The sequence below is a fragment of the Vombatus ursinus genome, unplaced genomic scaffold, assembly GCF_900497805.2.
Source record: "Vombatus ursinus unplaced genomic scaffold, bare-nosed wombat genome assembly UNPS02014799.1, whole genome shotgun sequence".
Taxonomy (NCBI): domain Eukaryota; kingdom Metazoa; phylum Chordata; class Mammalia; order Diprotodontia; family Vombatidae; genus Vombatus; species Vombatus ursinus.
The window spans coordinates 8,040,337-8,056,916 of record NW_020954577.1 but is presented as its reverse complement, the minus strand read 5'-3'; the positions used below and the strand labels follow the sequence as shown (position 1 = coordinate 8,056,916).

The following is a 16,580-nucleotide window of genomic DNA, read 5'->3' as shown; positions in this document are numbered from 1 at the left end:
AATGCTTAAGCATAGCACTTGGCCCCCACAGTGAGTGTGGAATGAATGAATAAATGACAAAGCATTTATTAAGCACTTGCTATGTGCAAAGTGAAATGCTAGGCACTGGAAATACAAATAGAAAAGCTCAATAATAAAGTACTTTTCATTCAATCTATTTGCCTCTGAGCCTCAGTTTCTTCATCTGTAAAATGAGGTTAATAATCACTAATATATACTTTCCTCCCAGGGCTGTCAAAAGGTTCAAATGAGCTAATGAATTCAAAGCCCATCTGCACACCTTTGAGTATGACAAATGTGTGGCTTGTTACTGCTATTAACAAAGATATTGAGACATCATAGAGGAGGCAAAGCGTAGCCACAAGGAGAGGATTATTATACATTTTTTTAATGTTCTTGCCAGATGCTAGATTTCCATGGGATGAAGAAATATATCAGTTAAAGAAATAATCGACATTATAGTTATAGAAATTGTGTCGCATTCCTAAGTGTTCACTATCCTGTAGGTCTTTACGTTCTTCTACGATTGACTCCTGAAAACGTCTGCATGCACCTGTCTTGGAGAAAGAGTCTTGGAGTTTCAGAAGGCAGGTCTGTGGCCGAGCCAAGCCAGCGTTGGGAAACCACTTCAGGAGGGGATTTTTGTCTCCCTGGCTCCCCTTGTCAGGAATCTGTGGATACTCCTGTGGCTTGTTGATGAAACAGTGACAGGGGGAAAAGGGAGGTTTTTGTTCTGCTAGCTCTGGTAGAACACTGGGCTTGCTGAGGCCAACGGGGTTATGCCACACTATATATTGGTCAAGCCGGCTGGGTTTCATGTTGTCATAGCAGAGAAAATCCTCAGGTTCGACATGTGTTTGGGAGGTAGGCCTGATCGATAGCTGTCTCCAGTACAAAGCATCATTCCTGTAAGTATCTGTGATTTTGGAGTACGGGTTTGGTTCATAAATCTTAGATAAATCATACATGTCTTCTTTGGTCTTGCAGTGAGGTGGAGATGGTGGTATTACTCCGTTTCCGATCATCTCTTCCATTTCAGAAATTGGGTTCTTGCGGGCCACAGGTCCTGCTGGCGTGCTCCCCTTAATGAGCATCATCTCAGCATGACTGGGCACCACAGAATGTACCCTGCACAGGACGCTAGGTGTACACTGGGGACACAAAGGTAACCTCTGTGCGATAACTACGGAGTCTCGGGGTCTGCGGCCCTGCAAAATACGTGCAATACGGCCTTCCAAAGGTCTGGTAGGAAGGAATTCTGGGTGGGATTGTTCTTGCTGTAGGTAAGGAGAAGACAAAGAAAGGAAGAGATTGGCATCAGAAGTCACTGGCACTCCACTGCTATAGCTCAGTTTTATATACTATTTGGGGATTTCAATTTCAACAGCTTGATTAGACTTCTAAAATTGTACCACTTAAAATAACATATCCAAGGACATTTAATACTTGACTGGGCCCCCTTCTCAGTTATGGGATTGTGATGGTCTCTTCAACCATAAGGGATTATTTTTTATCAATCACCAAGTATTTCTTTAGAACCTACAATGTTCTAGGTCTTGTGCTAGGTGGTGGGGGTGGGTGCCCAGACCAAAAGGAACCATCCCAAGTTCTCAAGGAGCTCACATTTTATTAGGACAACAAGAGAACACCAGTGAACCAATAAACCTAGAAGGACTTCTTAAGGATTTACCCTTTCACCAGGCACAGTGTTAGATTTCTGGGGATACAAAAACAAAAAAAAATGAGTAGAGTCCTGCCCTCAAGCATTGACGTTCTTAGAATTTGTTGAAATGTGAGCTTTTCCCAACTTGGTCCCAACCTATCCCTCCAGCTTCATTATATATTATTACTCCACTTCTTGTACTCTGGGGTGCAACCCAATTGGCCCTCTCTTCCTCAGGTAAGATACTCTTGTCTGCTACCTCTGGGCCTTTGCCTCGACTGTCCCTATGCCTGTCAAGGGTCTCTTCTTGCCTTTTTCTCAGGGAACCCCCTCTTCTTTCATGATGAAGCTCAAGCATCATACCCATAAAGTCTTTTCTGATTCCTTCGATTGCTAGTGTCCTCCTTCTCTGACAGCCTTATGTTTCTTCTGGTCATATTTATTCTTTATATAATTATACCTCTGTCTCTTGTCTCCCCTGATTGAATATAAGTTATTCAATAGTAGAGTTTATTTCATGTTCCCAGTTCCATGACACATAGTAGGTGCTTACTATATACTTGGCGGTTGGGTAGACTAGTTCCTGTTTCAGTTATTAGGCCTGGGTAGACAACACGTAGAGAAACGGACAAAAATCCAGATATTTGAATTGTTTAGCTCAATGAGTCCAATTTTACTTCCAAACACAAAAAAAGTACTGGACTTAAGATCTAGGAGACCTGGGTTCAAATATCAGCACTGCCTCTTTGCTAATGGCGTTGCTTTGGGCACTTTGCCTTTCTTGTCAGACTCAGTTTCCTCTTCTATAGTCTTCCTGCACTTCACAGGGTGGTTGTGAAAAAGGTTGCTACTTACGAATGACCATTATTATGGGGGGTTTTAAGGCTGAAGGGAACACTAGAGACATTGATACAAACCCTTACTCCTTTGAGAACCCAAGAGGTTAAGGAGCTGATTTTAGGGTCACACGGGGTACAAGGGACAGACGCCAGGATTCAAACCCAGGTCTTCTGACTATGAACTTAGCATCCATCCCACCATGTAACAGCAGGCTTTGCCTCAAAAATGTCCCTTTAAATGAAGAGGGATTATTTTGGTTTTCTAAACCACAGAATTCAAATGTACCTTTAAAAATAGTATAATTAGAGCAAACCTGTGCCAAAAGCCTAGGTGTTTCATAGGAAACCCAGCAGTCCCCAAGGTTCACCAGGCTTTCCTATCTCCCATACCCCGCCCTCATTAATGTAACGCCAAGATTATGAGAAACAATGCTTTAGAGATTTTACCCTCTCAGCAATAAATACCTATTTGATGTTAACTCATCTCTATAATTATTTTATATGTGGTTCTTTATGTAAAATTTGCATAACTGGACATTTTTTTCTTGAATAAAATAAGACTACTTCCTGGATGGTCACCTATGGTGGGAAAGGGAGGTTGTTGAGAGGTAGGGGGAAGGGTCCAAATCCTCAGTGTCAGTCTGAGATACAGGAAGGTGAAATCGTCAATTTGGCCATCGGATTTCACTGGATGAAATAGCTTGGGTTGATCAATTGGCATTTATAAAATAGTTACTGTTTGCTGGCCAGTCACTGGACTGGTGCTAACAGTCAAGGATCATATGCTTCTATATTACATCAAGGAAGGCTGGGGTGGGATTAAAGTCAACATAAACTCAGATTTTATGAATAGTGAAAGTCTCTTTGTCAATTTCCCAGTCTTAGCATTGTGATGGATGAGAATTTAGAACAGTATCATTAGACCAGTATCCATTTCCCCAAGGATTCATAGTATAGAAACTGGGTCCCACTGTAGTGAAAACTACATGAAAATGTGAACTTTCTTTAGAGTCTTCTGCAGGTAAACAAGGGGTCCAATTTGGGATCCCCACTTTTTATTAAAATCCTTGGTGAAAACATAAACCATGGATGGCTAAGTTGTTTCCTTTACTTCTCTAAGAATTCAATTAGATAACATGTATCTGATGTCTTTGAAGTCTGATGATTTCTCTTAGTATTTTTCATGTTGTCAGTCAAACAACAAATATTTATTGAGTCTGCTACATGCTGTAATACAGCCAACTCTCAATTATTAAGGCTAATGGGAGGAAGCCATGGTCTAGCTTACCCAAGTGTAAGATAATGTAAAGCTATGCAAATGTGCACCAATTCAAAGGATTTGTGAACATTTTCATTCAAATTAAATGCCCCATGCCCCATATAAATCAATGCCTCTGTTAATAATTTCAACAGAGCTCTGGCAGAGCAGAACTGGCCTATCATAACAATGAGAAAAGGAACTGGGTTTTTCCCCATATTTCCCCCATATTGGTTTGTCCCCCACAGTCTAATAATGTGGTGATAGAGTCGAGGTAAAAGGTGAGAGCCAACGTCCCTTGGCCACTAACAACAGTGAATGGGATAGAGGGAGGCAAAGCCTGAGGAAGAAACCAAGTGCCTAAAGAATTGGATCATCCCCTCCCCCAGAATAATTGAGAGTTGACTGTAATTACTTACAGGTGGTGGGTCAAATCCTATCTGTCCAGTTAAAGTGGCCACCTCCTTTCCATGAAAATCATCCAGTTCAAGGGGGTTCACGGGACCTGAACCTTAATGGAAATGTTATGGATCTTATTATTTGGTTAGAAAATAGGGTGATTAGCATTACACTACTCACTGGAGGTTAGTTCCCCAATTTAAATGTCCCAAGCAAAATGGACTGGACCTGTGATTTTTATTGGTTCATAGGGAACTCTCATTGAGTAAATTCCTTCTTCCCAATGCAGATCAATAACTGCTCTACAATATAAAGTTTTGGAAGATTCACCTAGGGCAATGAGAGGTCAAGTGACTAGCCTAGGGACACAAAGTATGGATCAAAGATGGCATTAGAACCCAGGGTTTTCTGACTTTGAGGCTGGCTTTCTGTCTATTATGCCTCAAAAATGTGCCATCTGATAAGATTCAATCAAGAGAAAACCATTTCCCACTGTGGACAAGGGAACAGGGAAATATATTCTAACCCCTACCCCCCAGGAAAAAACTGTACCTCCAAAACGTGACCAAGATAAAAACCAATCCTTTACCTCCTCCCAACCCACCCAAAACTATTGTCCTTCTCCTCAATATCCATTCAGTGCTTTGACGGAGAAATGGGGGTGAGGGCTGTGAACAAAAAGGAGATGAGATCTCCTAGCACCACCTCCTGCCAAATGTGATTTTCCCCCATTGCTCACACTAGAGATAATCCATACCTGTGAAATCATGTGTGTAGCTTGTTATCCAATGGGACCGCTCCAGATTTCTTTGTATGTTAGCTTCTCTTAGAGACAATAAAGGATCCAGCATACTTAAGGTGGTGTTTGGTGCCAAGAGTTTTGGAGGTTTGGGGTAGAAGATCTGTGTATTCTTGTGAATATGTTTTGGAAGCTAGGATATAAACACAATGATTATGATTATTAATAACTTCCAATAGTGGGGGGCTCCCAAGGCTGTTATCAGTCCTCTTTCTGTCTCATTGTGACCAGGGGGTCACTGCACCTCCACAAAGTTCTCCTCAAATGTACCGTTGTGATAGGGAGGTGACCCCAGGACCTCTCAAAGGTCAATGCTGGCAGAGGATGACCTCTGGAGGTTCTCCCATGCCAGGAAAGCTTTCAAGCATCAAGAGGCAAGAGATTGAGTCTCTGTTGTGAGGCCCTGGCTAGGACTCACCTAGCTCAGGACAGAGAGACTCACTCACCAGCAGGCTGGCCACTCTGACCTTGCCGGCCCATGAAACAATGAGGTATACTAAATGGCCCTCAATCCTAGGTGGCCCCTTCTGCTGTGGCCATGATTATGACAGAGAGCTGGGGAAAGGGGACTGAGGGCAGGCTAAGAATCACAGATTTTAGGTTTTCTATCAGGATTAATCTGATTGTCGCTAATCTGTTACATCTTTACTTAGCAACCAATGAATGGACATACCCATGGTCCAAAGCCCCAGGGTCTGGTCTTACACAGACTGGGGTACTATTTATTAAGCCATAATATGCTTATGAAATTGCTTTTTCTGAATACAAGAGACATGTATTGGCCCAAGTCGAGATCCTCACCCCTTGCCCCAAAGGGAATCTGGCTCTACAGGCCCCAGCTCCTTATTTCCCTTTGAAAGCCTTAGCCTTACCTTTTGATCTTATTCAGATGCACCTTTGCCCCTAGCCCTAAAAAGAATCTGGCTCCCCTTTGTCTACAGGTCCCCAAAAACCTTTCCCCTTATCTCCTTTTGAAAGCCTTAACCCCACCTTCTGATCCTTTCAAACTTCTACCTTGCAGTTCCCTTCATTATCTATTCCCATTGTTTATTCAATCTCTCAGACCTTCCAATTGGAATTCTCATCTAGACCCTTTTCCCAGCCCCCTCTTCTGGCCATGCTAAGTTACTTTAGTGTATATAAGATCCACCCTGACCCCCGTTCAAATGCTAAGACTTTCTCATGCCCAAAAGACTGAGACTGACTTGTGCACTCAGGGTGTTACTAATGTTCAGATTCCTTAAGATTCTGGCCTATATGTTTTATCTCTAATAAACTTTTTCTATGGCTGGAAGAAGATTTGAGTTGAATTCATTCAGGCAGGGCCCACATCATGATCTTGGGGTCTGAGTACCCCAAACCTCTAGACCTCTTCACAAGTATAAAGGATAAGTAAAGTCATAGGAATAGAAGATGTGATGGGTTTCATTCAGTTTTAGAAGCCGAGACCTTTGCCCTTCCAAAGCCTCAGCTTGGCCTTTTGATCTTATTCAGATGCTCTTTCCTTCCTGGCTCCGGTTTGTCTACAATTTCCAGAAAAACCTTAAACTTTAGATTCCTTGTAGACTCACTTTACCTCTCTTTGAAAGCCTTAGCCTTACCTTTTAATCTTATTCAAATGCACCTTTGCCCCTAGCCCTAAAAAGAAGCTTGTCTACCGGTCCCAGCTCCCTTTGAGAGCAAACTTTCTCCTTCCAGTTTCCTTCATCATCTACTCTCATTGTCTGTTCAATCTCTCAGACCTTCCAAGGGGAATTCTCACCTGGACCCTTTTTCCCAACCACCTCCCCCCATCAACTGGCCTTTCATTGTGGCTACACACAATCTCCCCTCCATTGTTTTACCTTCCTATGGCCCCTGGCCATTTCCCACCCTTAATCCTAGCTAGGGGCCATGAGGTCCAGGACCCAGGAGTTCTGTTCACCCCAGCTTACTAGCCACTCCCATCCAGATCTCCCTAGGCTCTTCCTCCCGTCACCCCAAACTACCTGGCCACTCCTAGATCCCTCCCACAGTCTTACTGAATATAAGGTCCATCTTGTCTCTATTAAGATGCTGAGCTTTTCTCATGTCCAAAAGGCTGAGACTGTCTCATACCTGCTCATCCTTATGGGCATCACCTGGTTTCCCCTATTCTGATGCTGAGCTGTTCTCATGCCTAGAGGATGAGACTTTCATTCCCGCTCATCCTTACGGGCGTTACTGATTTTGGATTCCTTGGGAGTCTGGCCTATATGCTTTATCTTTAATAAACTATTTCTCTGGCTGGAAGAAGATTTGGGTTGAATTCATTCAGGCAGACCCATGTCGCAATCTTGGGGTTCAGCACCCCAAAACCTCTACACCTCTTCAGATGTCGGCAGCTATGTAGCACAATGGATCTGGCCCTGGAGTCAGGAGGACCTGTATTCAAATCCTGCCTCAGACGCTTACTAGCTGTGTGACTCTGGGCAAGTCACATACCTGATTGTCTCAAAGAAAAAAAAAAGAAATCATCTAGTCTAAGCCCCTCATTTTACAGGTAAGTAAACCAAGGCCCAGAAAAATCAGGTAACTTCTCCAAGGTCACACAAATTGATCAGCAGAGGCAAGGTTTGAATTCAGGTTCTGTGACTCCAGGGTTAGTGTATTTATTACTGAACAACAATCTTGGGTCCAAAAAGTTGACATTGTAGGTAGAAGATGAAGGAAGCACTGTTCTAGAGTTTGGGTGATGTGGCCATTCCTGCCATGTAATACAGGTGGTGATATCTGGAGCAGTGACCTACCTGCTCACCCCTCAAAACCTCCTCACACCCAGGCAGAGTCAGCCCTCGAGGGGCTGTGTGGACTCTCCCACTCACTCTCTGGGCTGGCTTGTTCACAGACCAATGGGTCTAGGCTAACACTGCATGACTACACTCAAATTCTCTCAGGGTCTGAGGAACAACCCGTTGAACAGAAATATACATCCCCTCCTCACCACTGGTTCATGTGCCCCTATTTATGCATTTCTATTTATATAAACCAGCCACTCACAATAATGACCCTTGTAGAGCTTAAGCATAACCATCTACTTTGTGATAAAGCAAAGGAAATAATAGTAGTGTCACAGGTACTTATATATTGAAACAAATTGTTGTTTGTCCTTCATTTTGAAGAGGACCAATGACATCACGGGTGATGTCTTGATTTGCTCATGAATTGGATTTAACTGAGGCCGAGCTAATGTGAAGTCATCAGCTTCACTCTCTCCTCCAGAGTCATCAGAGTCCAGTGGCAAGAAAGAAGCCTGGTGATGGCCCAGGATGCAGTGGGTGACCTTGGCCTTTCAAAATTAAGGTCTTTCCCAGGTTTCAGTTTGTCAGAAGCAACACCCATTCAGTGACTAAGGGACAGGTAAAAATGGAGACAAAAGATGTCCAATTTACCAATGCAAAACTATCCATTTGGGAGGGGAAGACCTTAGAGTTTCTGGCTGGAACAGAAAACAATTGCTATTTACATTCATTCTAAGCCATCAAAACTAAACCACAAGCTCCAAAGACTTGGGTTGGGGGTTATTATTGGCCATTCAATGAGAGCCAGCCAGAATGATTTGGGTTTAAAGGCCAGTCATGTAGTTCCATTTAATGGGCTTTTAAAAAGTCTGGTTTCTTCAGAGCTATATTTCAAGAATCATAAATAAAAACTGAGCAGGACGAAAAGAAAATTCTCCCATCTTTTTGAAAAAGATAACAAAAATAACAAAAATAAGAACAGAAACAAAAAACTTTTAAAAATTTAAAAAAAATCTAAGTTCCCAAACCCCCAAATGTCTTACAAATGCATACACAATAAAATACATTAGAGTTTACTACACAATAAGCCTCTGAGTCACACTCTCCCATCAATGTACTCAGTATCTATTAGGGGAGAATAAGCACATAATGGTAGGAAATTGGAAGGGAAGATCATGAAAAGGAAAAGTAATGTGTTCAGGGTAACTCACAATTCTTGGAGTTGTGGACTTCAGGCTTTGACGTTATTAGTCTATTCAGGAACATCTGTACCACTCAACGCTGTTTCTTTGTGAAACACTCATCTATTGGTACTCGCCCTATTCTCCAGGTGGACAAAACCTCTATTCTTCTATACTGTGCTTGGGAGTTGGAGGCTGACATCATTATCTCTCAAGTGAAACATGAAATAAGTCTTTGTTATTGGAAGCACAATCTTGCTTAAATTGGAAAAATTCCTAACTACTTTATACAATTATTTTATGGCCAAGTGGTCAGAGGTACATGGGAGGTGGAGGTGAATATAATATGAAAGGGAGTGAGCCCACACCTCACATGTACCTCTGACCATACTAATCTGAAAGTGAACCTGGGCCTTTTGTATTAGAAAAGCCTCCAACACAAAAGAGAGACAAATGCAAGGTCGGGACTACTTTCTGTCTGTATCTGGTATAACACTTGGCTGTAAAATAATGTAATCTGACCAAGCAATAGGAATATTACCTTCTTGTTTTCCTGGAGGAATGATAATGTTCTTTACATTTGCATTTAGGTAAAGAAAAGCCAAGTTCTTAAACCAACTAACAAAAAAGGTGGCTTTCAAAGAGCTTTGAAAATATTGGGTGGATTTGTCACTTTCCCTTTCCATAGCCCCATCAGGCTGGGGAGGGTGACGGTCACACACATATTTCTCAAAAAGTACCAGGCACGGGCTTGTGTGCTGTAGCTTTAACATGAAGAGCAAATGTGCACAAAGCAGGAAACTCATCATTTAAAAAGAAAATAAAAAACCCTGCTCTGTGGACCTGGTGGACATTTTCTAGGACTATCTTTTCCCCTACCCTTCAGTGAATCAGTGGAACTGAAAAATGAACATTTTGAAGTGATTCTTAGGACTCAAGCAAGCTTATAGCAGCAGCTTTTCGAAAACCCGGGCAACAAGAGTGAAGCCCGTCTGGCGTCCATCAAAAAGACCAAAGGGCTGCTTCTTTGGGAGGCATTCCCTTGGGTTTTGAAACTCATGCTTAGCCTTTCTCACCAGGCTCAGCTGGCCTATTTTCATCATGAGGTTGGAAATGCCAGTGTCCCAGAATCATCCAGGTAAGAGAGAGCAGCAAGAGAATTGTCTGTTTTTCCCGAGGCCTGTTTCCAATAACCGTGGTCCTCTGTGAAAAGCTTCTCTGGAGGTTACCCAATCAGCTCTGGGCTTTTGTAAAGCTGTGTAGCTTTAAGTTAGAGAGTCAAAAAGCCCAGCTTCTCTCTCTCATTACAGAGACTAGTGAGAACTTTTCAAGGTCATTGTATGAGGGTCAATAAAGTTTGGGTTTGCAATATTCTCAATATTTGTCTAGTCTGCAGGAGAGGTGCAGAACATTTAAATATTCAAATTGTGTAGTGCAAGAATTCCACTCAGGCACATTCTCTCCACCACCCACTGATCCACCCTGATTGGCCCAGTCCTATCAATCCATCATTCAGTCAATAAGCACCTACTGTGTGCCAGGAATGGACCGAGGCACTGGGGATGCCTCCTCCACAAACACTTTCTGGCCTGCCTTCTTACTGGCCACACTACAGACTCGGTCCTGGCAGAATTTCTGGTAAGCGGTGACTTAGAAACTTCAGGAAACTCTCCCATCATCCCTTACTTTATCTTTCATTCTTCTCCTCTTCTGGCTCCTTCCTCCATAGCCTCCTTGCCAAGCCACGTTTCCTCCTCCCTTCCATTCATCATAGAATGATTAACCATGACCAAGTCATTACTGCCGTTGTTCTTGCATAGGGCATGCCACCCTTCCTGGACTGTGGTCCTACTCATTATCCCTGTAACTTTCTGACTAAAGTCCCCATCTCTGGCCACTATGCCCCTATGTGTGTTGTTTCTCCTATTTGAATGTAAGCTTCTTGAGGGTAGGGACTATTTGGGCTTTTGTATCTGTATCCCTAGTTCTTTGCACAGTCCTTGGCACGCAGTAAGTCCTCAATAAATGCTCTTTCATACGTTCATTCTCTCAAGGATTTTACATTCTCTAGGGCTGCACAACAATTACAATATGTATACCTCTGCTTGACTCACTTGATGCACCAATGCAACTGCCATGTTTGAAAGGCCTGACACGACCTCCAGGAGCACTCTGAAGACTCAGCTGCACCATGCTTCAGCCTGCTATCAGTAACCTGTAGGACGCTTATCCTTGAATCCCAACCAGTGCAAAACTCCTAGAGGCAGGTAAACTGGTGTCTGGGGTGGCTATACCTCTGGTTGAGGATAATCAGAAAGATCTCCAAGCCAGATTGAAGAAAAATAACAGCTTATATAATAGCAGGGAATGATTTTCATCTTTGCTCTTACCTCTGTCTATCTGCCTATCCATCTATTTAGCTAGCTAGCTATCTAGAAAAGGACGACTCCCTCTGTTTGTCAGTCTTGCTATGTCTGGCTATCCATCCATCCATTCATTTGTCTATTATCTATCTATCTATCTACCTACCTGAAAGATAAATACAAAATAAAAAAATTATCTAAAAATAAATATGAAATATAAAATCAATTTATCTACCTGAAATATAAATGCAAAAACTATCTACATGAAAGATAAATACAAAATATAAAATGTTAATGCAACTTATTTATAGTAAATAGACCAATAAAAACACTAATGTTATGTATGCGTGCAGAATATGAAAGTCTACAAAAGTCCTCTGCTCCTCTGTCTCTTGGTGGCAGAGAGGTGAGCCTGGGCTCTCAGGCACTCTGCCAGCAGAGTTGGCACATGCAGGTCACCTATTCCACTGGAAGGGCAAGGGCAGCCCTGGCGGTAGACTGTGCAGCTGTTGTCTGAGGGCCAGCCAAGCCAAGATAGCCCAGGCCCCAGAACAAGGGGTTGCCTGGGGGATTATTACTTGTTCACTCCTTAACCTTAGCCACTATTCATTTTTAGCTTCTCAAGATTCTGAATTATATCCACATTGTGAGACTTGGCACAACTAATTACGATCAGGAAGACCAACTATGCAGCCTGCCAAAGGCTCATCTCCAGACGTCCATCCCTGGGAAAACTTGTGCAGCACCTGGCAAAGTCTAATTCCGCACCCTCCTCTCACCCTCCCCCTTCTGCCCAGGGTGCAAGAAGGTGGCTCTGCAGCCTTGTCCCCGAGTTGGAAGGGTTCGCCTCTTTTCCTACTAAGCTGCAAATACCCCCAGGAAAGGTAACTCCTGAATCCTTGCCATCTTTGGGCACCTCAGGATGAATTAGTTACCGGATTCTTTTCCATAGGACAGCCAACTGAGAGCAACATCCTGATAAGAAAGGGGTGATGGGTAAGCTTTAGAAAGGATTTGGGGATCAGGGCATCGTGGAAAAATGTCTCATGCTGGCTTGGGGAAGGTGTCTTGTAAACAGTGGGCACTTAATGAATGTTTCTTCAATTTTGTAGAATTAGAATTGGGATAGAGAGATAAAGCATTTATTAAGCATCTACTGTGTGCCAGGTGGTAGAATACATATATGAGCAAGATAGTCTCTTTCCTCAAGAAACTTACATTGGAGTGGGAGAGGACAGTGCATACAGGGAGGCTGAAAGGGGGTCTGCAGTACCAGTGAGAAGGCATGGGGTGCAGATGGTGTGTCCTGGGCATGGAAGCCTGGATCCAGATTAGATGTGGGAGGCTGAAGGGGAGGATGAAAGGCTGTGAAAGTTAAGCTTTGCCTAGTAAACAATTTTTTCCCAGGGCTGCCCTAATGCCCCAGATACTGGACCACTAAATTCTCTCTCTCTTTTTTTTTTTTGGGTGAGGCAATTGGGGTTAAGTGACTTGCCCAAGATCACACAGCTAGTAAGTGTTAAGTGTCTGAGGCTGGATTTGAACTCAGGTCCTCCTGACTCCAAGGCCAGAGCTCTATTCACTTTGCCATCTAGCTGCCACCCAATTTTTTTTTTGGCAATGGGGGTTAAGTGACTTGCCCAGGGTCACACAGCTAGGAAGTATCAAGTGTTTGGTCTGAGGCAGGATTTGAACTCAGGTCCTCTGGACTTCAGAACCAGTGCTCTATCCACCACGCCACCTAGCTGCTCCCCAAATTCTCTCCATAAGATTTATAAAGGTCAGCAAGATGGGGGCAGTGAGGGTGGCTGGAACCTTGGAGTCAAAGGTCCAGGAAGCCCAAGGGCCCTTGACCAAGAAGCAATCCAGGGCAAATAAACAAAGTCCATTAATGACAATTGCAGGCAATATCATAGGAGGAGGAAAAGTAAAGTGCGGGCAGTGGGGGATGCCGTGCTCTGAGTAAGGTTGCGTGTAGCTAAGGATCACGGCGTATAATGGGTCCGCCATGAGCCACCCAGGCCCAGCTCTGCTAGAAACCGAAAAGAAACAGTGACAAGGAACGGGAACCATAATGTATCCCATAGTATTTCCAATGTATTACATCCAATGGAGGAGGAGTTCAGTGAATGCCTCACAGTGCACGGTGGAGAGAGCCCTGGGCCTGGAGTCAGAAGGACCTGGACGGAAATCTGGCCTCAGGCACTGCCTAGCTGTGTGACCCTGGCCAAGTTACATGACCGCTGTCTGCCTCCGCTTCCTCATCTGTAGAATGGAAATAATAATATCTCCTATCTCCCAAGGTTGTTGTAAGAATCAAATGACATCATATTTGTAAAGTGCTTGGCATACAGTGGGGACTATATAAATGTTCGTTGTCGTATTAATAATAATAATTAGATTTGGCCCTCGAAGAGTAGGTTGAATTTTTGTTTGGCCAGGAAGACACGCTGAGCATGGGCACAGAATAAACTAAATCGTAAAGGTTGGACAGAGGGGCAGCTAGGTGGCGAAGCGGATAGAGCACCAGCCTTGAAGTCAGGAGGACCTGAATTCAAATCTGACCTCAGATCAAACACTTGACACTTACTAGCTGTGTGACCCTGGGCAAGTCACTTAACCCCAATTGCCTAAAAATAAAAATTTTTTTTTAAAAAAAAAAGGTTGGACAGGACAAGCTATGTTAGAGAGACAGTGAGTAGATCAGTTTGGCAAGAGCAGAGGGCTGGGAAATAGGAAGGAGGAAGCCTAGATGGTGAACAGTGAGAGGTCTGGGCCTCAAAGTATCCCAGATTTATCACTAGAATGGATCTCAGAGGCCATAGAAGCCACCCCTCCCATTTTACAGATAAGGAAACTGAGGCCTATACAGGTTAATTGACTTGTCCAAGGTCACATAGCCAGGTCTAGCACACTCTATCTGCTACCTGCCACTGTCTCTTTGAGCGTCTGGAGGCTTGATCCTTTAAGTACTAAGGAGATACTGAAAATTTCAGAACAGGCATGTAAGCATGATTGATTGGTTGATTGAGATGGTAAAAGCAGAACTGTAATCAATGTCTTGGAGAATATGAAGGATTTCCATACAGAAAAATACGATTAAAAGGGACCCTGAGCTCTCTCATAGGTGAGCCTTTGCCTTATTCTTTGACCCAAGCCCCCCTTTCCCACTCTATGTGTTGTGTCCCCTATTAGAATATAAGCTCACTAAGGACAGGAATTGTGTGACTTTCTTGTATTTACATCCCCAGTGCTTAACATACAATGCCTGGAGCACAGTACATACTTAATACACACTTTTTTTTTTTTTTTGGTGAGGCAATTGGGGTTAAGTGACTTGTCCAGAGTCACGCAGCTAGTGAGTATTGTATGTCTGAGGTTGAATTTGAACTCAGGTCCTCCTGACTCCAAGGCCAGTGCTCTATCCACCGTGCCACCCAGCTGCCCCTTAATACACACTTTTGCCTTTATTCTTTCCCTAATTCATTCATTTACTCCTTTCAACAAGGCTGGAACTAGAGGAAATGAGACTGTAACATGAGGAGATTTGGGTTGGAAGGAAGGAGTGGAATAGGTCCTAGGATTTTTAATAGCGTGAATTCTTATTGCTTCTGGAATGACTAAGGCACGCTCTTACCTGGAGACATGGAAGAGCTGAGGGAGCCGGGACAGTCTTGATTTTCGGCTCTGTGTCACCAACACTCATCACATTGCTTGGCTCATGGCAACCACTCAATGACTGTTCTTTCATTCACTCATGATAATATTTAAGTTGCAGGATACTAATATTTATGTTATCTAATGACATTAGTAATTGAGATGATAAAATAAACACTACTTAATCACAATACATCCCTGGCCATATTTACAAGGGGCCCTAAGGTCCATGGGGTCCTCACTCTCTTCTTCCATCCCATAAACCCAAACTGTCCTGGCTTCTTCCCCAGCTGTTCTTTTTCCCTCCGTCCTGCCTCACCTCTATAAGAAGATGTTCTCCCTAATCAAAGGCCATTCTGTACTTTCAGACTATATGGCAGCTCTCCTCTCCCAGTTATCTCCAGTGGGATGGAAAGAAAATGGGACCTCTAATCCTGCTCGTTGGAGCACGTGACTTCTGACAGGATTGTATTCCAACTCCGAGCTTTTGCCCCTTAAGCCACGACAGTAACTGTTTCCCCTTCCCTTTTAGCTGAGCATTTCTCCATTACTTCTGGTCTCATTTGCACCTTGTGGATTACAAAGTTGAATTAGAGGTAGTTTCACCATGCTCGCCCCTGACTGTGGGTGCCCCAAATTGCCAGATACAGCTTCGAGTCTTCAACCCCAAAGGTTCTTATGGTTGAGTGAGAAATCAGGAAATGGTAGCTGGCTATATTTAACTGGGAGAAGAGCTGGTACTGAGCCAGCGGAGTCCTCAGGGACAAAGGTCAGAACCAGGTTTCGGGTTTCTGTGTTTGACTGAGCTTTACTCATTACCACAGGACAACTGCTTATAAGAGGAGCATTTTAGAAAAGAAAATTGTCAGAGAAAAATGGAAGACAAATGTAAAGTTAGAAGTGTCCATGCGAGAAAGCAGCCCTTAAAAATCCTCCATGGAAATTTGTTTGGGTTTGCAAGGCTATGGCCAGGTTCACAGAAATAACATCAGTGTTCTTTCTGGTTAGTTGAGGAGCCAAAACTCTTGCCCAGTGGAATGAAGCATGGGCCTGTGGAAAATGGGCTTAATCTCAAAATCAGAGGAAATGGGTTAAAATCCTGATTTTGCTATTCAATAGCAAATGGGCCTCAGTTTCTTTGTTTGTAAAATGGGAGGGTCATATTGGATGGTCTCTGAGGTCGCTTGCAATTCTGAATGTATGATGTTACGATCTTTGGTGGTATGACTCAGAAATTTTTCATTCTTACCAAGATGAATAAAAGTAGGATGGAATTGTGGTTAGAGAGCTAGCCTGAACACGTACTAGCTGTATGGCCCTGGGCAAGTCACGTCACCTTGTTTGCCTCCGTTTCCCCATCTGTAAAATGAACTGGAGAAGGAAATGGCAAACACTTCAGTATCTTTACCAAGAAAACCCCAAAGAGGGTCATGAAGAGGTGGACGTGGCTGAAACGATGGAACTGAACACTTCATTTTGGGTATTTAGGTGGCACAGTAGATACAGTGCTGGGCGTAGGGTCAGGAAGACTCATCTTTCTGAGTTCAATTCTGGCCTTGGACACTGACTAGCTGTGTGATCCTGGGCAAGTCACTTCACTATGTTTACCTCAGTTTCCCCATCTGTAAAATGACCCGGAGGAGGAAATAGCAAACCACTCCA

General features: G+C 43.4%; 1 protein-coding gene across 1 annotated transcript in view; it reads right to left on the bottom strand.

The window, feature by feature from the left end:
• Positions 1-434: 434 nt before the first annotated feature.
• CUNH7orf31 (chromosome unknown C7orf31 homolog) overlaps positions 435-16,580 on the bottom strand; it is a 43,565-nt gene continuing 27,419 nt past the window's right edge. The window contains exons 7-9 of the mRNA XM_027872186.1: positions 4,917-5,091; positions 4,180-4,271; positions 435-1,277 (exon numbers count right to left, since the gene is read on the bottom strand). Coding sequence (XP_027727987.1) covers positions 435-1,277; positions 4,180-4,271; positions 4,917-5,091 — 1,110 coding nt within the window. The remainder of the gene's footprint in view (positions 1,278-4,179; positions 4,272-4,916; positions 5,092-16,580) is intronic.